Source organism: Simochromis diagramma, unplaced genomic scaffold (genome assembly GCF_900408965.1).
Source record: "Simochromis diagramma unplaced genomic scaffold, fSimDia1.1 OVJJ01000545.1, whole genome shotgun sequence".
In the NCBI taxonomy this organism is placed as follows: Eukaryota; Metazoa; Chordata; class Actinopteri; order Cichliformes; family Cichlidae; genus Simochromis; species Simochromis diagramma.
The window spans coordinates 2,475,496-2,499,570 of record NW_024387371.1 but is presented as its reverse complement, the minus strand read 5'-3'; the positions used below and the strand labels follow the sequence as shown (position 1 = coordinate 2,499,570).

At 40.9% G+C, this 24,075-nt stretch overlaps 3 protein-coding genes across 7 annotated transcripts; 2 read left to right on the top strand and 1 right to left on the bottom strand.

Moving 5' to 3' along the window:
* The first annotated feature begins 820 nt into the window (after positions 1–820).
* LOC120718894 (glutamine-rich protein 1-like) lies at positions 821–10,557 on the top strand. Of its 2 annotated transcripts, none has more exons than XM_040007621.1 (12): positions 821–1,074; positions 2,651–2,926; positions 3,006–3,101; positions 3,189–3,329; positions 3,415–4,194; positions 4,287–4,464; positions 4,604–4,758; positions 4,879–4,993; positions 7,871–7,979; positions 8,210–8,358; positions 8,459–8,549; positions 9,815–10,557. In XM_040007621.1, the coding sequence occupies exons 2-12, from the start codon at positions 2,672–2,674 to the stop codon at positions 9,999–10,001; spliced, it is 2,256 nt and encodes a 751-aa protein (XP_039863555.1). In that variant the 5' UTR covers positions 821–1,074; positions 2,651–2,671; the 3' UTR covers positions 10,002–10,557. The 2 variants fall into 2 exon arrangements, with proteins under 2 accessions (XP_039863555.1, XP_039863556.1); XM_040007622.1 differs by having other exon boundaries at positions 823–1,074; positions 3,415–4,182.
* Positions 10,558–11,156: 599 nt separating this feature from the next.
* LOC120718896 (receptor-type tyrosine-protein phosphatase V-like) lies at positions 11,157–15,290 on the bottom strand. 3 transcript variants are annotated; one of them, XM_040007624.1, is made up of 11 exons: positions 15,002–15,290; positions 14,520–14,599; positions 14,088–14,187; positions 13,914–14,004; positions 13,747–13,823; positions 13,524–13,658; positions 12,822–12,944; positions 12,537–12,697; positions 12,311–12,446; positions 11,845–11,906; positions 11,157–11,770 (listed from the first exon to the last, which is right to left on the bottom strand). In XM_040007624.1, exons 2-11 carry the CDS (start codon positions 14,522–14,524, stop codon positions 11,536–11,538), a joined length of 1,125 nt encoding a protein of 374 aa, XP_039863558.1. In that variant the 5' UTR covers positions 14,525–14,599; positions 15,002–15,290; the 3' UTR covers positions 11,157–11,535. The 3 variants fall into 3 exon arrangements, with proteins under 3 accessions (XP_039863558.1, XP_039863559.1, XP_039863560.1); XM_040007625.1 differs by lacking the exon at positions 15,002–15,290 and adding an exon at positions 14,678–14,972; XM_040007626.1 differs by lacking the exon at positions 15,002–15,290 and adding an exon at positions 14,727–14,972.
* Positions 15,291–16,535: 1,245 nt separating this feature from the next.
* On the top strand, positions 16,536–23,448 carry LOC120718897 (periphilin-1-like). Of its 2 annotated transcripts, none has more exons than XM_040007627.1 (7): positions 16,536–16,921; positions 17,711–17,794; positions 17,890–17,993; positions 18,091–18,308; positions 20,094–20,164; positions 21,521–21,664; positions 22,430–23,448. In XM_040007627.1, exons 1-7 carry the CDS (start codon positions 16,883–16,885, stop codon positions 22,610–22,612), a joined length of 843 nt encoding a protein of 280 aa, XP_039863561.1. In that variant the 5' UTR covers positions 16,536–16,882; the 3' UTR covers positions 22,613–23,448. The 2 variants fall into 2 exon arrangements, with proteins under 2 accessions (XP_039863561.1, XP_039863562.1); XM_040007628.1 differs by having other exon boundaries at positions 16,540–16,921; positions 20,094–20,152.
* The last annotated feature ends 627 nt before the right edge of the window (positions 23,449–24,075 follow it).

Genomic DNA, 24,075 nt, shown 5'->3' with positions numbered 1-24,075 from the left:
CTACATCCATGAACCTCTTCTGAGGTTTTCCTCTTGCCGGGAAGCATATTCAGCATCCATTGTCCAGTATAGCCACTGTCCTTCCTCTTCAAATGTCCAAACCATCTCAGCCTTGCCTCTTTATCACCAAACTGCTTAACCCGAGTTGTCCCTCTTATGTGCTCATTTCTAATCTTGTCCATCCTGGTCACTCCCAATTTTAGCATCTTCAATCCTGCCACCTGCAGCTCTCGCCTTCCTGGATATTCTTCTTCCATCTGAAAACATAGTCCACGGAGACTCCTGACCTAATTTGTCAACCTGTCCATCATCACTGCAAATAAAGAGAGCCAATTCCTGATGTAATCCCATCACCACCTTGAACCCATCTAGCCTTTGACCACTGTCTCACTATAAGACACACTAACCAAGCAAAGTAGTATAAAAAGTAAAATGATGTTATGTATTGGTACAGACTCAAATCTTCATTCTCTTCCACTTTTCTAGTAAGAGAAAACTGAAGCATACAATTAAGAAGATGTGGTCCATAACAAATGTCAGTGTGGGAGCAGCAGACCATGCTGAAGAGCAGTGCGTGGGAATTAACCCTCAGTTGCCCAGAGCCCTCTGAATACCACCCAGGTATTCAGCACATCTCCGTGGGACCACCTTAAAAGATTGAGAAGCCAGTGAACCACTAGGAGCGTCTGTCTGGTATAACTGTGTTTTAAGGTGGACTGACATCTACTTGATCTTGCCAGCTACCTCCACTGTGTGTGTCGCCTTTAACAGACAACCCTAGAAGTGTCAGTTACCGCGATATCTTGAAGAGGAGATCCCGCGATAGCACGACCGAGTTGCAACTCGTTTGCTTATTGGTCTGAGGGTACTGTTGTAAGATGGCGCCCAACGAAATATGAGTGGTCTACAGAAAGAAAAACTGCAGCTAACCATCTAACGAAAATCGAGGGGAAATAAAGAATAACCCAGCCACAGAAAACACCGAAATCACTTCGATTTCCTGCTTGTTGTAAGAGGAGTGGCGTTTCGAGGGCAGAGAAGCGGCTCAGACCTCGGCCCGGTTGAGGAAGAGAGGTAGCTAACGCGCCCGCTAACGTTAGCCTGCTAGCTTCAGAGAAAACAGAAAAAATGTAGTCGGTGTAACGTTACCGATACAAGAGAGCTAGCCGAGCTGCCGCTGTTTCCTATTTAGATGTCGCCTGCGTGGATGCCGACGTGTGCCTGTTTGTGTGCACGGTGGCGTTTATACGCGTTTCCAAACACAGCTGTGACTGCATCTGATTTGCAAACAACACGCGGCTAGTTAGCAGTGCACCTGGCTAACCTAGCGCCTTGTGTAATCAGCTGTTAGATTGGCTGGTTTCAAAATATCGACCCATACGTTTAATAATAACACAGTTACTGTTTAAAACTTGCATCTTTTCCTTATGCAGCGCTTTCCATCGGTGGCTTGAATACTGCATCAGATTTGGAAAGTGACCGCGCTTTTGTCCCAGCTCGTTTTCACTCAGTCAGAATTAACCCTTTCCTATTACTATCGCTGTGCGCTGCAGCTGGACAGTGAGCCGTAGGTCAGTTTATAAACACTAGTGAAACCGATGCCAGCGCAGCGATTATCATCTTCTGTATTTAATGCATTTGAGAAATGAATGGAGAAGTGTATTGTACCGATTTTAAGAATAAGAGTGATGTGCAAAGCTGTAAAAATATAAAAGGGGTAAACATGATAGGCCGTACTTTGAAGATACGGGAAAGAGTTGTTGAAGCTCTGTTAAAAAGAGGGACTATCGGCGAGCAGCTCTATGACTTCATCCCACGAAAGAGCACTATAGGGTGTTTACCTTGAAGGTGTTGATGACGACGTAATAGAGACGGTTTGCACTGGTGATGGACAGGCCGACAGATGAGGTCAGGCAAGAGTCTCCGTGCACTGTGATGGCAGACGACATTTTGATCTGTAATGAGACCAGGAAACAGGTGGAGATATGATCTGGAGAGAAGAGGAATGAAAGGCAGTTCAAGGAAGATAGACTACATATATGTGAATGAGAGGGAGACAGATGAAAAGATGAGGCTGCAAGGAGGAGATGCAGTAAAGGTGGATAGGTTTATATATTCCTGTGGTGTACCATCCAAAGCAAGGGACAATGCACAAGAGAAATGAAGAAGAGAGCACAGGATTTATGATAGAAGGAAGAGTGAACGACAAGAATTACAAGATGGCAGTGGCATCTGCTATGATGGATGGTTTGGAGACACTGGCGCTGAAGGATGGGATCAGAAATGAGTGATTCAAGAGGCAAAGTTGGAGAGGTGGTTTGGACATGTGCAGAGGAATAGTTGGTAGAAAGGATAAAGGATATTCAGTATGGAGCTGCCAGATGGGAGGAAAAGGAGAGGACTATAGACAAGATTCATGGCTAAAGTGAGGGAGAACATGCAGGGCACTGGTGTGATGGAGGGGGATGCAAGGACTATGGTTAGATGGAGGAAGATACTCTGCTTTGGCAACCCTAAGAGGGAGCAGCTGAAAAAAAGGATGATCTTTAGTACATCTGTGTTGTCAAGCGTTACTGAAATTTCTGTTCATGTTACTGTTAATGGGCTTTGATTTAAAACTGTGCTAAATTAAATTAACTTTCCTTCACAGGAGAGAAAACTGTCAGCAGCGATGAATAACTCACTGGACGGTACAGGCTCCTATGAGGAGCTAGTTAGGCAGAAAGCTCGTAGCATTCCTCAGCATCGCATGAAGGAGTTCCTGGAGTCCCTGGCCAGCAAAGGTCCAGACGCCCTGCAAGAGTTCAGCCAACAAAGCGGAGACACTACAACCACTACCACTACTATGGTGTACCAGCAAGAGACTAACTGCATCTACACAGACAGCACAGAGGTGGCAGGGTCATTGCTTGAGCTGGCATGTCCGGTAAATAACTACTCTAAATGATTAAAACCCAGTCTTTAAAAAGATTAAAAAATGAAGATTGGACTGCTTTCTGATGCAGGTGCAGGTGCAGGTCCAGCCACAGCAGCAACAGATACAGGAGAACACGTCTCAGCAGCAGCCTGTGCAACAGAATACAGAGCAACAGATAGTACAGGTCTGTACTTCTATTAGGTCTTTGTGCTGTGTATATCATTAAACTTGTTAATAATTAATTTCCCGAACTGCTGGCTTTTATTTTCAGGTGCAGATCCAGGGTCAGCAGCAAGGTCAGATGCTGGGCCAGGTTCTTCAAGTGCCCTCTGGCTCCCATCAACAGCTACAAGGTGTGACTACTGCACAGCTGATTCAGTCTGGGGAGCTTACAGAAGAGCAGCACCAACAAGTAAGTACAAAACAAATTCTCAGGATTGCAAATATTTAGTCAGTCACTTTGAATTTAATATTTTTCATCTTTACACTGGTATTAGCTGCAAGCGCAGTTGGTGGCAGCTGTTGCAGGGGGACAGCAGATCCAAATTCAGACAGTGGGGGCCCTCTCTCCCACCCAGCATCAAGACAGTGCAGAGAGGAGAGTAATGGGAACTACAGTTGCCACATCTCAGGGGGCAGGTGTCCTCCAGCCAGCTAAGAAGCGTAAAGTGGACATGCCCATCACTGTTTCCTATGCCCTACCTGCCCAGCAGGTAGCCACAGTCCTGGCTATCCCTCAGGCACAAGGTCAGCAGCAAAGTTATGTATCTCTGCGGCCAGACCTCCTAACTGTGGACAGCTCCCACCTTTACAGTGCCACAGGTACTATTACCAGTCCCACAGGGGAGACCTGGACCATCCCTGTGTATTCTGCACCCACTGCATCTGGAGGCCGTGAGCAGGTAACGCATATTGCCATCCCCCAGGAGGCTTATGGAACAGTGCAAGTTGCGGGAACAAACACTACAACAATGCCAACACAAGTTACTATTGAAAATGACAAGCTGAAAATCCCTGCCAGCCAAAGCCAGACAGCACAGGCTGTTTCCAGCATAACAAGCTCTGGAGCAATGGGAAGCCAGGAAGAAGTGGTGCACACGCTGGCTGCAAACACACTGTTCCCTGCTCAGTTGATGAATGGAAACATCCACATCCCCGTGGCAGTACAGGGCTACTCAAATGCTACACAGTCCCTTATTTGGGACCCACAGCAGCAGGTGCTGCATACACAGGGGCTGACAGGACAGGACGCACAGCAGCTACAGGTAATAACACAGGTATTCAGCTATGTTTATTTTCACTTTGAAATGTAGATATGGTAGTCCTCAGTGATTGCGATAACATTGTTTATGTGCTTATGCCTATGCAGGGTCAGACAGTCGTAGCAGAGGTAGATGGTCAAGGCCAGCAGCAGGTGCAGGTGCAGGAACTGCTGCTGCCTGCTACTTTGAAGCCAGAGGAGGGGCTGGAGGTGTGGCGGCTTTGGGCTCAGCGTAAAAATGCAGAATTGGACAAATCAGACAAAAATAAACTTGCGCCAATTGGCAGTAAGTGTGCATACCCAATGATTATACATGAGTTAAAATGTTTAGATAAGACATGTGTTGCCATTTCCTTTTCTTTCTTTTTTTTTTTTTTTTTTTTTTTTTTTATTCCCAGTCACTTTTTTTGTTTTGTGTATTTTAGGACGGCAGGCCCTGCGTTTTCAGGAGGATTTGGTGTCATGTGCAGTTGCTGAGCTCTGTATGGGTCTCTCTTTGATGACAACAGAGGCCCGGGGACTGGAAGGGGAGACTTATGAGGCTGATGTTCTTTACTATGTTTTTCTGTGCATACAAAAAGTAAGTTCACTGTGCAGGCTTGCCCCTTATCTTCATATCTTCACCCGTTAAATATTTGTTGATCTTTATCTGGTGTGTTAATACAATTGACTCCTCCTTTTTTCTTTTTTCTTCTTACAGTATATGTTTGATAATGGTCGTGTGGATGACATTTTCTCAGATCAGTACTACACCCGCTTTGCTCAGAGTCTACACCAGATCCTGGAGCCTTGGAGGCCATCTGTCCATCCACTAGGTGAGAGCAGCACGTGTTTACCAAAGCTCAGCTGTTTTCACACATGAACTCAGGATGGTGTCAGAGAATCAGCCTGGGATAATATACAAAGTTGCTATATCTCACGGGTAGCACAGCAGAAGATAATCTGCTTCAGATACATTCTCACTATTGGAATCCTTTGTTTGGATTAGGTGAAAGAGCGTGCATGAGTCAGTGCACAGTGCCTCCTTGGCTTGGTGTAAATTTTCCAGACAATTACTTGTGCTTTTCTCACATGGGTGCAATTGGACGTTACACAGATTTTGCACTAATGAGGTGGTGGTGTAAAGACAGCTTAATGTCTCATCTGACATTTGCATTTTTTCTGTTTGGTAATGTCTAGAAAAGCTCAGTGTAGTGCAAACGGTTCTAGTGTGTCTGTATTTACTTAGGCTCAGGGACCTGCCAGGCTTGCAGCACACTGGCAGAAACCCTGAACTAGAGCTTGACTAATACAGGATCTTTTAAGACCGATACCCCTTTTTGGTGATTTAATAATCTGTCAGCCAATTTTTTTTTCACAAAACATAAACATATTTCCCAAATATTTGTTATGTGCAGTTACTTATGAGTCTTTACTAAGATAAGATCACAGTGCAGTTTAAAAATAAACTTAACTTCGTCACGGGACTAGTCGTTTAGGCTCTGATCAATACATTAAGATCAGCTGGTTGTTGTTTGCAGTGTTCCAAGTATATTTTTCTAACGGGGCAAATGGCAGAGTGCCCTCTGGTGGATAAACTATGCAACATAAACACACAGCATTTTCTTCATATCTCTTCTTTACATTTTTCATTTTTATTTATTGGTTGTTATAAATGCTGATAGTGATATATTAAAACCTAGCAAAAATCAACAGATATATCATACAGGCTCTGACCTGAACTGCATATTAATTTAACTGCTGCTGTGGTCATGTTAAGAGCAAAATGTAATATACCTAACAAGATGTTCTACATACAGATGCTTGTTATTTTAAAAGTCTGATCTCTGTTCTGTTTATTGTTACAACATTCTAATCCATAGTTTCCATGTGATGTCAGAGCAGGTACTTGTCCACCTGGCAGGCAAAATGGTCCTGTGCGGTCCCTTGACCTCTTCTGTGGGGCTATCGGATGCATTAAGCAACATTTGTTTATAGCTGCCAGAATGGTGTAGAGTATGGCACCGACAGGTCAAATTGCACCAATCCCTGCTTCTCCACAGCAACCCAGACTGTCAGTGGTGGCTCATGTAAACTGTAGCAATGATCTACCTGACGTTGGAAAAACACTCAGTCAGCTTTACTGTTATGACACGACATTAATGTGACAAATGAATCCTAGTGTAACTTTTCTGGCCCTACACTGTAAAAGTTCAACTCAACAAAATGTAAGATTTATGTGTTGTAGTTTTTTTTGGGGGGGGGGGGTTGAGCTAGCTATGTAGCGCTTACCTTTGCGTTAATTCTGAAAAATTTCTTGTTCTTCACCTCTCACATGACAGAATTATTTACCCATCCAGATCAAAATACATGTAGATGTACACACCTTGAAAGCTTTTATCCCGGTGATAGATTCTTTACACGTAGATGTCAACAAACTGGATCTGTGTGAGAGATGTCGCCACTTTTATGGACTTGAATAAAGCTGCCAGAACAGAATATTTATTCCATAAAATTCACATAAGTAGTCTTGGCTTGAGATTCAAGAGAGTCAATAAACCTCTTGCCCCGCAGTACTGCCAACTGTCCACTATTGGCCGTTACAATGGAGTCATGCTTGCCCACCAGAGTAGTGAATTGGTCATTCAATTGAAAACGATGTATAGAATAAAATGAAGTGATGCTATTTTAAATCGAAGTCAGCTTCACTGGAACATCATATTGTTATGCATTATGGTGTTATACATTACAATTTTTAAATGTATAAGAGAAAGGTGACATGGTGACCTTAGGTCAGCGGTCCCCAACCCCTGGGCCTCGGACTGGTACCGGTCCGTGAGTCGTTTGGTACCGGGCCGCGAGAGTTGAGGCTCAGGTGTGAAATGTATGGTTTTCAGGATTTTATCGGTTTTCAGCGTTATTTTGTTATCGTTTTGATTGTTAACTCAGTTTTCCTGGGACTTTTCACGTGTGTTATGAATAAATCTTCTTTTTTTCGATACCGGTACTAGTTTTATTTTGTTGTATTTATCCGCGACACATTAAAGGCCGGTCCGTGAAAATATTGTCGGAAATAAACCGGTCTGTGGCGCAAAAAAGGTTGGAGACCGCTGCCTTAGGTCACATAGTAAGATGATAGGTATGTGGATTGTATAGAATTTTTTTGCTACATCAATTTCAAGTATTTATAGCTTCTTTTCTGGAAAATTCATATTTGAAGCTTTGTCGTGTGTCATGGCTTCAACTTCGTGTTTTGTCAGAATCAGTTTTATTGATCAAATGTTTGTCTGTTGAAAGATCTCGATTCAGTTCCTTTTGAACTCTTAATTGAAGGTAGATTTAAATTCTGATCAGATGTCAGTGTAATTTGTAACTTCACTGATTGGCAAAGCATGTAAATGTAAGGTGGCAATTCAGTTTATTTTTTAAGTTCCAGACCTCCAACTTTGGAGCAGTTAGCGTTAATAAATACTATATTTAGGTTTCTTTCTAACTGTTGATCTGGGGTTTGTTTCTTAGATCTATAAACTTTCACGTGTGTTATGAATAAATCTTTTTTTTTTTTTGGTACCGGTACTAGTTTTATTTTGTTGTATTTATCCACGACACCTTAAAGGCCAGTCCGTGAAAATATTGTCGGGCATAAACCGGTCCGTGGCGCAAAAAAGGTTGGGGACCGCTGCTCTAATGTGTTCTTTGCCCTCTCCTGACAGGTTATGTTATTCCCAGTCATGTGACAGAGGAGATGTTGTGGGAATGTAAACAACTAGGAGCTCATTCTCCCTCGACACTGCTAACAACTTTAATGTTCTTCAATACCAAGTGAGTACCAAGTTAGGTGCTCTGAAGTGTAATGCTTACTGGAGTAACTTTATGTGGTTGTCTCATGCTTAAGTGGGCATGATAAACCCCTGTAAATAAGAGATACTCTTCATCTACAGCACAAATAACTCTTAACCCACAGAGCTACAAAATACTAAACGAGATTCTGCACCCTCCTGTACTGGCTTCATGGTTGCTTGCAATTCCTTTTTTTTTTCCTGTTTCTACAGGTATTTCCACCTGAAAACAGTGGATCAGCATCTAAAAGTCGCCTTTTCAAAGGTGCTCAGGCACACCCGGAAGAGTCCCAACAATCCTAAAGATAAGAGCACCAGCATTAGATACCTAAAGTCGACAGAAAGGTTCATAGGGCAGAAAGGTAAGAGCATGCTGGGATTGCATTTGTGCTGCATTTCACAGGAAACCTTGATTCTAAGGACAAACTAATGGAGACGGTATGAACACTTTTTTTTTGTCAGTGACAGATGATATGTACTCAGAGCAGCTTGAGGACCCTGAGAACCCACTGCGGTGCCCCATCAAACTCTATGATTTCTACCTCTTCAAATGGTAAATGCAAAACACTATGAAGGACACTGAAGGGAATCGGTGAATGAGATATTAAGAAGTGTAAAATGTTACCTCAAAGAGATAATCTATGCAACCAGTAAAAAAGTAAATACATTTTAAACAATGTGGTGCTTTTCATGCTTTTTCACTCTGGCCATGGTTAGTGGTTGCCTCCTTTAAATAAAACTGCATTTCTGTTAATCATATGGGAAGCGGAGTATATAGAACAGTTTGTGCTGAGGTTCTTAAAGGTGTGAGAACACTGTTGCTAGGCAACTGACAAAATATATATATATGCTATATAACTTTTCTCTTGCTCTTCTCTCCAAAAGGTGACTAATTTTTTGTTTCCTACTTTTGAGCATTACCAGTGATAAAAGCTACAAATGTTTGGCTTTCGTTGGCATTACATTGCAGTGGCACTACATTGTTAACAAATGTTATGTTATTAATATCACATTAATATGTGATTTTGGTACCTTTTTATTTCAGGAAATGGTGAAAATTCTTGGATTCAAGGGGCTGTATGGATATTGTCTTTTTTGTATTTATGGACTTTCAAAATTTGCAGTTGTATGATCCCAAACTGTGCTCTGTAATCAGTATGTGTACCGTAATTCACAAGATTAATGCCTGGATTTCAAACTGACCCCACACCGAGCATAAAGGCCAGGGGATTTTTTTGTTTTTAATGTACATTTGCCAGAGGTGACTGGGTATGACTGTTGTGCTAGACTCCTTAACTACTCTGGGCTTTTAATCGTTATTAGTCCATGCAGTACAGCCAACCAATGACAACAAAACTTATTTTTCTTTCTGTACTTCACATATTCATGAGAATTGTGATCAGATCATTAGCTAGATGAGCTACTGACGTTCTGGTTCCTCTTAAGGTTTACCAGAGAAGCGAGAGTACACCTGTGCCTCTCCACTGTTCTGATTGTGACACAGTGTGTTACACTTGGTTAATTTAGCTTATTTAATTTATTTGACATATTACTAAATTTAAGATTGTGGACATTGTTGTGTACTGTTTTGAGCATATAAGGTACTCTGGACAAGTTGAATCTTACCTGCTGTCCTTTTAAAAGGTAAAAATCTGTTGTGAAAGCAATCCTCACCACTAAACCTTTTGCCTCTGTTCCCACACAGAAAAGAATTGTATGCAGTTTTTTTTGTAAGGGGGGGAATAAAACTAAACTTTGATTTGTTATATGAAGCGTTTCCTGAAAATGTCCTCACCATGTCCTCTTTGTCTCTTTCAGTCCACAGAGTGCTAAAGGTCGCAATGACACCTTCTACCTGACACCTGAGCCCGTGGTGGCTCCAAATAGCCCCATCTGGTACTCAACTCAGCCAATCCCAAAAGAACAGCTGGAGCAGATGCTCGCCCGCATCCTTGTTGTTCGTGAAATCCAGGAAGCCATTAACATGTCCGAGAACGTGCACTAGTTGGACTGAAGGAGAATGAAAAACGAACTCAGCTCTTCTTTCTTCACCAAGCCTTTGATTGCTCTTTATGAGTAGTTTTGTATACTCTCACACCCTCCTGTGGTCTTTAAGGGTGGCATGTATTGTATATGTTTATTTTCATTATGTGTCAGCATATCTCACACATACGGACTGTAAATACACGTACAACCAATAGATTGTTTGTCTTACTGAGGCAATCTTTTTTTTTTTTTTTGTTTTGGCCAAAGGATTTAGTATCTAATCTTTTTATTGGACCTGAACTCTAATTTAAGTGTTATTTTTAACTGTTGGTTCTCTTTACCAACAGTCTGGAACAGCTTAATAATAATTTTCTTTCCTGTTTTGTTTTAACCTGTAATATATTTCATATATATATTTTCACTGGGGTTGGCCTGCGCTATGCTGCTTTTCTTAGACATCTCTTTTTTTGTTGCTTTAGTTTTCCTCTTTTGCCTTGGTCACTGTTAATTGTCACAGTGAATACCTCAGTGGTATTAAAACTGCATTAAGTAGCCAAATGTAGGCTAAGAGCTCATTTTGAAGTTGTGGGAGTTCTTTGTGTTTTACTCTTGCCTGTCTGGAACTGAGTTTTAATGCACACACTCTGAATTGGGAGGTGACTTACATTGTTTGCTTAAACCGCAGCACCACCTGTCGGACTCGCTCAGCAGCATCAAATAGGAGGACTTTAATCTGCTCCCGTTTTGATTGCAACAATGCGTCACTGCTCTGCTCGCATTTGCTACACGTTGGAGGTGCGGCTTTGGATGCTGACTGCTGCTGGACCTTCTTTTCTCCCCAAAATTCACCTGATGAGGCATCTGTTGTATTATACATGTCTATTACAGGAGAGGTGAAAGACTCTAAAAAAGTGGGTTAGCCGTTAATCTTCTATAATGTACAAAACTCATGCCTCCTTCATGTACTGTAATAGGTTCATCTAAGGAGAATGGCAGTGCCTGTGTGTTTTTTGAAACATGACCTTTTTGTACAGCCACTATACCATGTGTCTGCCTTTCTAGCCAGTCCAGTATGAAGTCTGCACGTGCGTCTTTAAGTACCGATAGCCTGCATTGTGTGATTATAAGATGATGCACAATGATTTTTCAGGAAAAACAAAGATCTGAATAAAAGTCATTTTACAATGGCACTTTATCAGAAGTCACAATAAAAATAAAAACTTTAAAAATGAGATAGAAAGACATGCTGTGCTAACATTAAATATTTTGTCAGTAACTTGTAGTATGTGCCAGTATATACAGGTACCAGCCTCAATATTTTTTTGCCAGGATAGGTAGGGTAACAGGTTTGACCTGATTTCCTCTTCCTTGAATTCATTCTCTTCTAATGACGATACAAGCTGCTCTTTTATCTGCATGTTGTCAGGCCAGTTTTCTGCCTGCAGGGCCCGACCGCATACAGTATACACATCCTTCTGTCTGAGCTGATGTATGATGGCAATAATTTTTTATGTAGTCTTTCTTTACATATATACATCTTCCAGCATGCCTGTTCAGTTGAAGTGTGTGGCTGGATTGAGCAGTGAAGAGGAAGGAAGTAATCGCCTCAGTAGGTTGCCCGGGTTTAAAATCTGCTGCATTGTGTTCTGTGGTGGGTCAGCTGCAGGTTTCTGTCGGGGTTGGTGACGGTGGCTCCTCCCCGATCGCGCTCTCCGTGCTGAGGAGCTCTTAGGCCGATCCTGGATGCCGTTGTTGGCATTTAAACTGGCTCTCTGGATCTGTGAGCTCCTATAAACAACAAGTTCCCAGTTAGAAGTCGCAATACAATACAGAGATAAATGATACACTTCCACCATGCTCACCATGCTGAGGTTCCTCCACTGAGCCAGTGTAACAGACACTGATGAACAAACACGTACTGCTCCTGAATAGACACAGGACAATGGGAAAATTATGTGGATGCTCATCCTTATATTTGGCATGACTCAAAAGTGCGCAAAATGTGCAGATTAGTAATAAATACAAGTATGTATTTTAATACTTGCAATGCCTCATTACATATCAAGATTAGTTTAATATTAATAATCTATGACATTAGAATTCTTATGTTTGATGACCTTGTACGGGTGAGCAGACTTGGGGCGTACAGAAAGTACTTCGTTTAGCTGCAGTTTGGCTGTACTTGTACTTAAGTATTTCCATTTTACTTGTACTTTATATTTTAACCGGACATTAATCAATTTAATCTGGCGTAGCTTTCATTTTCAGATCAAGATCTAAAAGACAGAACATCTGATCAGTTTATAAAATATGAAAAGAAGGACTGACCAGAGTCTGGACCATCCACATTCGATGCAGACGAAGGTCCTGCACAGCAGCCTTGATATCAGGCCGGATACCCCTCGCACACAGTTGTTGCAGCCAGAGCAGTGTTACAAATGTTCCTGTCCGGCCAATACCTGCACTGAAATCACAAAAACAATTCACCATTTGACTGATAATTCATTATAAACGACAAGAACAATACTGACAAAGACATTGTTAGAGGTCACACCTGCAGTGCACCACAGCCGGTCCCAGACGAGGAATGGTTTCCAAATGCTGCCGCACATGCTCAGTGAAGACGCAGAGAGTAGATGGGCTCTTAGGGACTCCCCTGTCAGGCCAGGAGGGGTAGTAATAGTGTGTGATTATCCTGTCTGTTGGACAGTCTCTCTGAAACACAAACACCATAAGCGTTTATCTCTTTGATGGATTACAGGTATGGTCAATGCACACAGGAGTACGCTGTGGCAGGTTAAAGAGGGCACAGAGCATAATGCATGCGTCTTTCACTTACATGCCGGAGGTTAATGGTGGTGATAAAATAATCTGGCCCTTGTTTGCGAGTCACTGTTGTGACTTGGATGAGTCCATGGTAAACTGTCCCTGGGTCCAGTGGCCAGTACTTGTCACAGAAAACCTGCACACAAAGAATGAATTGATAAGTTTAGAGCAAATGTCCTCTTTATCTATGTAAGTGAATGTGAATCCTCTAGAATAACCAGGTTACCTGCATTAACTGATCAGCTCCAACCATCAGTTTAATTATATTATAGACTGGACGTCATATTATCTGCCACTAATGCCATTAATTCTGTGGTCCACATACTTTTCCATTTGCTGAATATTTAATGTACTTTTAGCTAAAACAGTGCACAGATTTATATATAAGTTTGGGTCATTCTTCTTTGCAACATAGGTCTGAGCATATTAAAAAATTATTTAGATAAACAATCGATTTAATTTTTAAGTTTTACATGGTTTATTTTCACTTTGTTTTAATTAAATAATTTGGCATACAACACTGAATGTCGTAAATAAATAAATTGCCTACATATTAATTTATCTTTTTAGTCTTTATATACCATTTATTTATTTATTCAAGAAATGAATAAATAAATGGTTTGTTTTTTTGTTTTCGTTTTTGAAGTTCTAATGTAACAATAAAAGAAGCTTCACACACACACACAAACACACAAAATGAGTAAGCGTCTCTCACTATGTCCTTGTGTTTCAGAGCTGTCACCATGACAACAATCCTGACGTTTTGCTCCCACACCATCCTCCAGAAGTCAGCTATGGTGTTGGGCAAAGGACCCTGGGTGCAAATGAAGTCTCTTTCTGATCCTCCACCCTGAATGCAGGCACACATTTAACAACAGGTGCAGACAGATGTAGGTAGGAAGAAGTGATTGAAGTTGAGGAAGTAAATGAGATCTTACAGGCACAAAGTTTGCATTGATGTAGTCGGTGTGTGGATAGGAGTTTTGAACAGAGAGCCTGACCCGACAGTGATCATCTACAACCAGATGTGGAAAAACAGACAAAAGTTTGAAATGTTGCTACGCATTCTTGTTATTCTTTGTATTATAAGAGGAATTGCACTTACACGGTAAAATTAATGGGTATCTGTTCTTTTCCCTGTTGACCTCAGAGTCCCCAGCCCTGGTGGGGAGATCTTTTCCAACTTCACTGAGCTCCTGCATGGACCCACAGACATTAACATGCATGAAAGCACAATCATAAATCTGTTTGCATTTCAAGCTTTAGACTTAAGAGTTACCTCAAACTCCTGTTTAAAGCCTCTGTAGCTATTAGCAGCCAATGCCTGGCACTGCAAATTAAACTCCTGCAAAATTTGCGCTCTTGGGAGAGTTTGCACCCTGTAAAAGACAACTTTTTAAAGAAAAACTAAAAATAACTTATCACTATGTAACTAACAGTTAACCTTTCTTTCTTTTTTGTCATTGTCCTATATTCATGATAGAACAGCTGACCAGCTGTTGTAAACATTAACATGTGAGGAAAATGCTCCCAGTAAACATACTTTACTTAAATTCACAACTTACACATTCTTTAAAATGTCACAGACAGGAGTAGAATGTAGTGTTGTTCTTTTTTGTCTTGTATTGGATTAGAAAAATGTACAACATCATCAAGTATAGTCTCTCAGCTGATATTCTCATGATCCTATAAGCACTCTTTATATCCTTACCTCATGTCTTTTCAGGAAATCCCGCACTTTAAAAAAAAAAGTTGAGCGTCAATATCACTAAGATGACTCTAGTTTTGATCCTGTAAAAGAAAGAAAAACAAACAAGATAAATTAAGAACAGAATGTTAAAAACTGAAAGCGGTCAACACTGTGTTTACCTTTTGTTTCCCCCTCTCCTACCACCTCATCCACTAAAACTAATTGTACCTTTGCAAGATAGACAGCTGACACCAGGAAACAGTTTTGGTTTTTCAGAAATTATTAGTTTTGTACAAAAAGCGTCTCTTCCTATTGCCACAAGACAAAAGGCCGTGCTGGCGTGTCGAGCACAGCCCAGCATTCACACTGAACAATTAGTATTACTCACCTGACAAGAAGAAAAACCTGCTCCAACAAGTTGTCAACCCCAAACACCCAACAGCAGAAGCACAAAACACAGTCCCAGAAGCTTTAGTGTCTTGTTTTTTTTTTTTCAGGCTTACCTTTGTAAATGGGCCTCAGATAAATGTTTTAAGTCCGCCACGGTCCGCTGAAGAAAAAGAGTAAAATACTACAGTTCTCCAAGGCATCTTAAAGGTGTCTGCTTTTAATTATGTTCCCTCTGTCCGTCTCTGTCCCTCTTTCTCTTCAGGCAGGAAGAAGTGGGATGGGTGGGGACAGTGGGTGGAGAGAGGAACACTAAATTTCAGAGGAAGGATGTCAGTATACCACAGCGATTCTTTGAATACATCATAAAATTCCTTGTACCTGAGAGACAAAATGTTCTCACTTCTAGTAAACCTCTAAACGTAATCTTCTTAGTACAAATCTACAGGCAGATAGATAGGTAGGTAGTGAGGTAGGTAGGGAGGGAGGGAGGGAAGTAGGTAGGTAGGTAGATAGGGAGTTTCCAGTGCAAGTTTGACATATGACGTGTAAAATTTAGTTGGCTAACTTTTAGAACGTCAGCAATAATCTCAATCAGATTTTACCTGACACTTACATTTCAGTTTATCACTATTTCTGGGATATCTTGGCTGGCTTATTTCAAGCATTCTACTTGTGTTCTGTAGTTCAAATGCTTGTCCCATTACCCAGTCTGTGCTAAGCTTAAGGTCGTGAACTGCTATGCTGATTTTGAGTACTTTGTTCACTCTCTGAATGCAAAGGGCTCTGAGGTAGCAAAACAGCCTCAAACTATGATATTCCCTCAGTCATGCTTCACTGCTGGGAGAAGGGTTAGGTGCTGATCTGTGAACATGTCTCTGTTTTACTCCAAACACAGTACTGTGCATATGCCCAAAAACTTTTGTCTCATCGTTCTGTCCACACTTTCCCAGAAGGGTTGCAGATCATCCAGATGGTCTTTTGCTAAATTGGGATAATGGTGTATATTTTTTTTCTTTTCGAGCAGAGTGGTTTCCTTTATTTGTGTATGGTGACCACTAAATAAAGAGTTCAGCAGTTTGCTCAGATGGACTCGTGACTTGTTGAGGGTGTATACTGCCTCCTGCGTTATGACACCCAGCATAGGCTCTACCTGCACTGCAAGGATTATTTTTTTCATAGTGTGATCTTTGCAGAATATCCACACAAAGGTAGAGCAGCAACATTCCCGAAGTTCCTTCATTTGTAGCTAGTTTATCTTTTCGTGGACTTATGAACACCTGCGCCTTTAGAAATGCAGCTGCAGCCTTTTCCAGCTTTGTGCATGTAGAACTGCACAAAACTGGAAAAAAGCTGCAGCTTTTACTTATACTTCTTCATTCCACACATCAAATTTCATTTTCATTACTTTGAAAAAGTTGTCAGTACAGATGTTAACAGCCCCTAAAAACAGTAAGGCAGGAAATGGTTACTGTTACTGACTTTTCCCCCCCATTTACAACTATTTGTGTGTGTCAGACCACATCTTATCATTTATCAGTTTGTAAATCCTGATAATCTAAGGGTTCAGAGTCATTCACATGCAGATAATACATGGACTGCGCCTGCGTGGTTTCAGGAGAAACGCCCGATTTTCTTTCTTTTTTTTCTCTTCTGTTTTTGATAAGCCTGTGCGACCGTAGGCTCAACCTGATTGGGTCATTTTACAAAAAGGAAGTGAAAACATGTTGCGCTTTTTCGAGCACGATGAACTATAGGCACGCAGGATATTTGTGGACAATGTGAAATAAGTAACTGCACGCTAAACCCTTTTTACCAGCTGCAGGCCAGCTCTTACAAAGTGCGAGAGGTGGAAATGCAAAAGGTTCACTTTACATATGGACACTCGGGATTCATTTGAGAGCTCAGACGCCGCTTCCTGGTTTGTTGGACGCAAAGAGAAATAAAAGTCCGCGTGTCATTCATAAAGATAAGCCAGACTCTGCAGAGGGGCAGAAATGGATCAAGCACGACCCCAAACCACACAGGAAAGCAAGGTAAAAGAAACAAACGTGCAAAAACCCCCTCGGAATTATGAGTTACAAACTGTAAGCTGTCAAAATGCACTTCTTGTGCGCATGCTTTGAGTGTCGTAGACTCGACTGACCTTTCCTTTTTTATTTCCAATCATTTCCAATAAGAATAAAGGAATCAAAATGTCAGGAAATGACACAAGCAGTACTGCTGCGATATCTGAAAAACTCCAAATATAACAGGAAGGAAGACTCGTTTGTAAGCACAGGGGGCACTACTGGGTAGAATGCTTTATCTATTTAAAATCTTGTTAATTTTCCAGAAAGTCAGTGATACAAATAAGCGTCAATATTTTATTTCGCCTACAAGAGTCTTTCCCCCCCTTAAATATGTGAAATGTTATGCTTTTGATTGAATGTGGTATAGCAAGGTTTTCCTGTCCTGATCTCAGAACTCCAAAAACGAAATCGAAAGTGTTCCGGATAGATGACATTGTGTTTAAAGCTCCGCGTGGAGATACCTAATCCATTACTATTACTTCTTCTTAGGGAGTGGCATAAGTACGTTTGTTACTAATAATAATAATTACCATTATTATAATCAACTTGTTTGTCCACTTAGAAAATTTAATCACGTCAATCTCATTTTAGTATATAGATTTAATTTTAGTTAAAATGCTGCAAATATAAGAAGCTTAAATGTCAAATATTTAGGAATGTATTATTTCCCAGACTAATTCATCTCTTATAAAATCATGTCCTACTTTTATGTAACACCCTTATAACTGTGATTAACTGTGATGCTGTCTTCAGGGGTCAGTGTCACAGCGGTACAAGGAACACAGTGATGACTCCACTGACAAGAGGGCTACCGACAACACTGTGTCTCCGGCTAAGGTACATCGTGTTTAATAACAAAAACCAAAAAGCTTTATAGATTGTTCTTGTAAAACACCAGATTGTGATGACTTGGGTAACCCCTGTCAATTCAGGATGAGAAGAGGGCGATCAGAAGAGTGCGAAGTCCATCCAGACCGAGGGCATGGTTGTCCACTTCTTACAAACCAAAGTTTGCAGGGCGGTTCCACAAGCCTCGGTAAGAATGCCTAGGTGGGAACTGGGAGTACTGATACCTAGCCTGAGAATCATTTTGTGTGCTCTGACATCTTTTTTTAACCCCCTAAATGATGCAGTTTTACAAGGGATGACCATGCATTCCACAAAGCCGGCTTTGGCACCCAGCGGCACCACCACATGAGCCACTGGGCTTACGTCCACCGGAGAGATCACTTCCATTCTAAACTTCACCACATTCCACTGAAGGAAAGGGTCAGGCTGAAGGAGCGGGAGAAGGAGAAGTACAAGCGGAGAGAGAGCACCGAAGGAAGCTCATCTCCAAAGCAAGAAAACAGTAAGTTCTACAGAAGAGGTCTGTGATAATACTAGACGGTTATAGCACACAAACACGCTGCCTTTGTTTTATTTAAACAGTTACACAGACATAAAGTCAGGACTTGTGCAAGGTGTTTATTACATGTGAAGGTCATAAAAAATATACGTGAGGCCCATAAAAACATGTCTTAAAGACTTTGGCGTGGAACAAATTCGACTGTCATTAATAATTCAGCTTCCAATATTCTTCTTGCTTGATTTCCATATGATGGAAATCTTAAACAAAAGCATTTTTTTACATCTTTAAACTTTAAACTTTAGTTTGTGACTATCAGAAGGTGCGCATTAAATAACACTGATGTTAAAATACAGTGTAAGCTATGAAAGTCTGAAGTCATTACTATTTAATGTCCAAACAATCATGTTTGAAATATTGTAAACCACATGGTGTTAAGCTGTATGGATTTATTTGGAGATACTGTGGCTAATTGGGACAAAATTCTTGTAGTCAAGTGGAAAATCGCAGTCGAGGAATATGACGTTCAGCAATCAGATATCTTTAGATGTCAGCTTTCTTTATGGCCACGCCATTTATTTTCAGCACCGTCAGTGGGAGAACAGGCTCTTTTGTACTTGTAAATAGTGGTCAGGCACATGGCAGAGCTAGAAAAACACTACAAACCACTCGATGAAACAAATAACCCTCTGACACAACGAGAAACCAAGCGCTGTAAACATGAAAAAGATGTCACTGTCATTGCCTTCACCTCCTGGATTTCTTATCATGTTCACACATAATCCACAGTGTACTGCACAAGCTGTACATGTCCCTCTTTGCACTATATATAATAACCACTGGGTGGCAGTATAGGCAAGCAGAGGCAGACGCACATATTCAGAAGCACTTTGCATTACAAATATTTGGAGGGCATTTGCTCATTGTGTATCTGCTGGTTGGTAGGTAGTCACACTCTGGTAGCAACAAACCAACGTTACATAATGCTGATAACTAAGGAACTTTTATTGGACTCAATAGATGGATTATGTCATATGGCCTGCTGACAGTGTAACTGTGTGATTTAGTTAGTCAGATAGAACAGATTAATTACTTACTTCATCATTTTGTGACATAGGAAGTAAATGGCAGAGGTTTAAAATATCTTGTGGTCATGTTCCGCTCAGTTTTAACACTAACTGTGAAGTCCACGTTTCCTGTTTTGTTGTTAGTATAAAGCGGTATGCTTTGTTTCTGTTTAACGGGTGAGCTACTGTATGTTTTTATTTTGCACGCAGGCACTGTATCTGCGCGCACACTGCAGCACTGTGGAGGTGTGTGTTTGTGTATGTGTGAGTACTGAACAGGTTTTTTTTTTTGTTTTGTTAGTGTGTGTGCGCGCGCCTGAGTGATGGTGCGATGATGGTGACTCATCGCTGATTTGTGTGTATATATGAGTGCGAGAGAGAGGAAAAAGAGAGGGAGCGACTAGCCAGCGGTATATAATGAGCCATGACAAAGCTATTGCCTCACATAGGGACGCTGCAGCCAAACAATGCAGTCCAAAATCACATAAATGTCAGCAGATTCTGCCAAAACTTTCTCTGATTCCAGATCCTGATACTTAGAACAAAAAAAAAACAAAACAAAGCAGAAGGAGGCATAAGAATAGCGTAAATGACGACTAAAAGATAGGATACTCTGGGAATAGGAAAAAAAGGGGGCCCGATTTGGTATAAGATAGTGGACATAACATTTTTTTCCCCCCTTCTGTTCTGTGTTGACCTCGTGTTTTCTCTGTTTTTCCAGCTACTAGACCTTTCACTTCAAGGTCCTCCTCCAGCAGAGACAAGGACATGCAGTTCACCGTAAGTTCACCTGTAAGAATGGTGCTCTGCTATATATATATATATATATATATATATATATATATATATATATATATATATATATAATAATGTGAAATAACTGTTGCTACCATCTCAAATGTCAGAATATTACTTATACATTTAACTTTGTTATAAGTTTGGGAGTATTTTTTTGAGACAAAAATTAGTATTTAAAAGCGTTTTCTTGTGTTGTTTTACATTGTGAAGCGCTTGCTATTCAGTTTTTTAATATTTTGTATGTCGATTGAGTTATTACAGTCAAAACTGGCAGCTTAGTTTGTTAATAATGATCTAAAAAAAAGAATCAATAGATTAAGCCATAGTGTGAGTCTTTGGTTTTCTGTCATGTGTTTGTTGCAAATAAGGGCTTCCACTTGCAGCTCTTTTCATCGTCATATTATCTGCACACCGTTTTCCTCATTAATCTCCTGCTCTACAATGCCAGAAAGAGCTGAAAAATGCACATTTTCGAAGTAAAGAGCAAGATTCCCCCCTGCCCCTGTTTATCGATCAATTAAAGTAGTAACATGTGGGTGTCCGGGTAGATGGTGTGTTTGTTTGCTCATCCAACGTGAGCTCAGGGCGTAGACTCAAATGCAGAAAGTCCAGGTGCTGCAGAAAGGCCTGAAATCAAATAGTCGCATAAATCTCTTGGCTGACCTAAGCACAGCATGGAGCAGAGCAGCACATGATGAATCACAGCTGGTTGCTGCTGCAGTGAAGTTGAAGTGAAAAGGGAAGAGGTGGAAATGTTGGTGTTTATAGACCTGTAGTTTGGGGTCACCACTTTGTAAGACTTCCGGTTAGAGACTGTTGTTCTCTCTCTAGTGCAAGTTTCTTTGTAGATTCTTTTTTTAAATTCACGTTAACAGCTAATTAAGTAAAAAGCCATATACACTTGTTATGATTGAGTTTCTATCATTATATTGTCTTTTATTTATTTTTTTTGGGTTGGGTGGGGAAGAAGAGCTGGGCATCACCAGAGAGACCTTTTAAAGCGACATTTAAAAAGTTACTCAACAGTCACTTGAAGTTTTGCTCTTCACTGCGTCTTTTTCTGCGGGTTGTTTAATTGTGAGTACAAGTGTGGCCATTACTGAACTGCACTTCTCAGTCAGAAGAGTTGACAAATGAAGAATTTGCTTGCCTCTGTGTTAAAAGTTAACATGTGGCGCTAATCTTTAGTTATCTACCGGTCATAAGCAGCTCGTTCATCATCAGTGTTTGCTTCCATGTCATTGGCTAACTATCTGAATACTACAGCCCAACTGTTGCCTCTAATTTTCTTGTTTTTCTTCCCTTTGCTTTCTTTCTTTCTCCCTTTTATTTAAATTTCTGATTCGCCAGAGCAACAGGAATCAAAGCAGGGAGAGAGATCACAAGGGGACAAAAAGCAAAGAACGAAGCGGAGAGAGGGAGCTCCCTTCAACTGTGAGCCAGACGGCGGCACGAGACAGAGCCATCCAACAGAAGAGGAAAGAGATAGATGAGGTGGATGGGGTGTCATTACACTCACACACACATGCACATTCACACGCACATACACGTGTTGGGAGAAGGGGTAGCTATAAACAGAAAAGTAAAGATAAGAAAAGCCGGGATTAGAGCGAGAGTGACGGAGGGAAGATCTGAGGAAAGCGCCAGGAGACGTGAGACAAGGAAAAAAGATTTGTTTGTTGTAGTATAAACATTAGATTTGAAATGCAGAGCCAGAGGCAACATGAGTCTCATTACTGGCTTCTCTTTGCCAGGCCTGACAAAGAAGGTTTTATTCACTATTTTACATGATAGATGGTGTTATTCTTTCTTGTTATTCTTATTTTTATTTCTCTAATTGATCCTCAATGTAAAGTGAGGCCGGCTCACCTGTATCACAGGCAACGTGCTTTAATGCCGCCTTCAATGTGACAGACGTCACTTGAGGTTCTGCTTATCTGTGTTTGTGTGAGAGAGTGTGCGTGTGCTTCCACCCACTTGACGGAAAAGATGGCCTCTTGCTTTTCATATCTCCATGGTTGCAGGATTATAGAAGCACTGCAAGAAAAAAACAGTCTGGCAACAGGTAGCTGATGCAAAAATGTCCACAGAACTCTGTACGCACACGTGTGCGCACATATAAATTGTGAGCAGTCAGCGTGCGAGCATTTCGGTGGAATAATCCATTCAGTGTAATTGAAAATGCACTCTTCCTTTCCTCCAACAATCCCACTTTGTCCCCCTCTTTGTCCTAAAACCATGATTGCATTTGTCTTTCAGGTGTACTATCAGGAATGTGAAATGTTTGGCTTTGTAGTAAAGATGCTGATTAAAAAGGATCCATCTCTGGAGCGTCCCATCCAGTCCTCTTTACAGCAGAACCTCCGGGACATCGGCAAACGCTGCGTAGAAGCAATGGAGAAATTTATCGAGGACTACGACTCCAGGGAGCTGTCACACTGATCAGACACGCCATGCTGCCTGTGTTCTTAGTCTTTTAAAGTGCTGAGAACTTGATTTGATTTATTGCTGCTTTTGTTTTCTTATTTGTAATAATCTTGTGCATTGCTGTCTGCTTCTTGGATAATAGTCCCCTCTGTCTGCAGTGTAATTCTGAACACTGGTAAAAACGTTTTAATTATGCTTGTTATTTTGAAAATGTGCTGGTGATGATGACGATGCACTGGTTGTATTGCTTTAAAAGGTCTCATATAGACTGAGATATATTTTGACATAATTTATTTTTGCTTGCAATAAATTTATTTACAGCATTTTAAACATTATGTGGTCCAAAAATATGCTCAGTGATGTGTTCATGGCTATATAGATCACTTCAGGTCACAGCAGGAAATACATTAATAGGTCAGTAGGTGACTTGGACACACTATTGTTTATGGTTTCAACACCTGTAGATTCTGTGATATTTGATATAGACCAGTGTTGCTCGTCTTACAGCCTGAATCACGCCCCCTCTGCCGATCATTGTTTAGTATACTAAATTGTGTGAAGAGGTTCAAGCTATGGATGTGTGAAAAAGAAAATAGACCCTCATTCAGTTCTAAGGTTTTACATATCAGGACATAATAATAAAAAAAGCACCACCTAGTTTTTACCAGTTTCTAAAATTATTTAAATTTAACCTCAGAAAAATAACACATGACATAATAAACCATGTTATTATTTATTTAACAAAAATTAACCCAGAATCCAGAAGCGGTGAGTGAAAACCTGTGTGTACCATGTAATTCAGTAGTGTGTACAACCAGCTTTATTAACAATAATCTGAATCTTGTTCTCTGTGACTTTGTTCAGTCTCTTATGTTGTCATGAACACTTTTTGTCCCACTCTTCGTTATAGGGTTGCTTCAGTTGATTGAGTTTCGAGGGCTGTTTATTATATGCAGCTCTCTTAATGTCCCACCAGAGTATTTCAATCAGGTTAGATCATTGTCTTGTTGCATCACCGAAGTTGGAGCAATCTTTTGCTGTCAGACCGATGGTCTCACATTTGACTCTAGAGTGCTTTGCTATTGAATGAGTTCATGGTGGACTCAGTGACTGCAAGGTTCCCACATCACGTGGCTGCAAAACAAGCTCAAATCATCACCCCTCCATCTCTGTGCCTCGAAGGTGATACGCTGCATTTGATTTTCACCAAGTATGGTGCTGTGCATTTTGGCTAACCATCTTCACTTTGGTCTTGGTCATTTGTTCCACAGGTCTTGTGGTTTGTTCACATGCAACTTTACAAATCTAGAGCTTAGATTTCTTTAAATTACTTTTTAACCTTTATTAAATAGCACAGTGACGAGAGAGAGTGTGGGGGGAAGACATGTAGCAAGGGATCGCATTCAGTCATTGCTGCACTCATATGGTCACCTGCTTCTGAGCTAAACTGTTGCCTCTCCTTTTTTATTTTTAAAGAA

What these genes read in the sequence shown, in the direction of transcription:
- LOC120718894 (XM_040007621.1), top strand. Translation starts at nt 2,672, where the DNA reads ATGAATAACTCACTGGACGGTACAGGCTCCTATGAGGAGCTAGTTAGG. An exon ending in TGCTTGAGCTGGCATGTCCG is followed by an intron (nt 2,927 to 3,005) that starts GTAAATAACTAC and finishes TTTCTGATGCAG; the next exon opens with GTGCAGGTGCAGGTCCAGCC. An exon ending in GCCATCTGTCCATCCACTAG is followed by an intron (nt 4,994 to 7,870) that starts GTGAGAGCAGCA and finishes CTCTCCTGACAG; the next exon opens with GTTATGTTATTCCCAGTCAT.
- LOC120718896 (XM_040007624.1), bottom strand. An exon ending in CCACCATTAACCTCCGGCAT is followed by an intron (nt 12,698 to 12,821) that starts GTAAGTGAAAGA and finishes TTTGTGTTTCAG; the next exon opens with AGAGACTGTCCAACAGACAG. An exon ending in CCGGCTGTGGTGCACTGCAG is followed by an intron (nt 12,447 to 12,536) that starts GTGTGACCTCTA and finishes TTGTGATTTCAG; the next exon opens with TGCAGGTATTGGCCGGACAG.
- LOC120718897 (XM_040007627.1), top strand. Translation starts at nt 16,883, where the DNA reads ATGGATCAAGCACGACCCCAAACCACACAGGAAAGCAAG. An exon ending in AGTTCACCGTAAGTTCACCT is followed by an intron (nt 20,165 to 21,520) that starts GTAAGAATGGTG and finishes CTGATTCGCCAG; the next exon opens with AGCAACAGGAATCAAAGCAG. An exon ending in AGAGGAAAGAGATAGATGAG is followed by an intron (nt 21,665 to 22,429) that starts GTGGATGGGGTG and finishes TTTGTCTTTCAG; the next exon opens with GTGTACTATCAGGAATGTGA.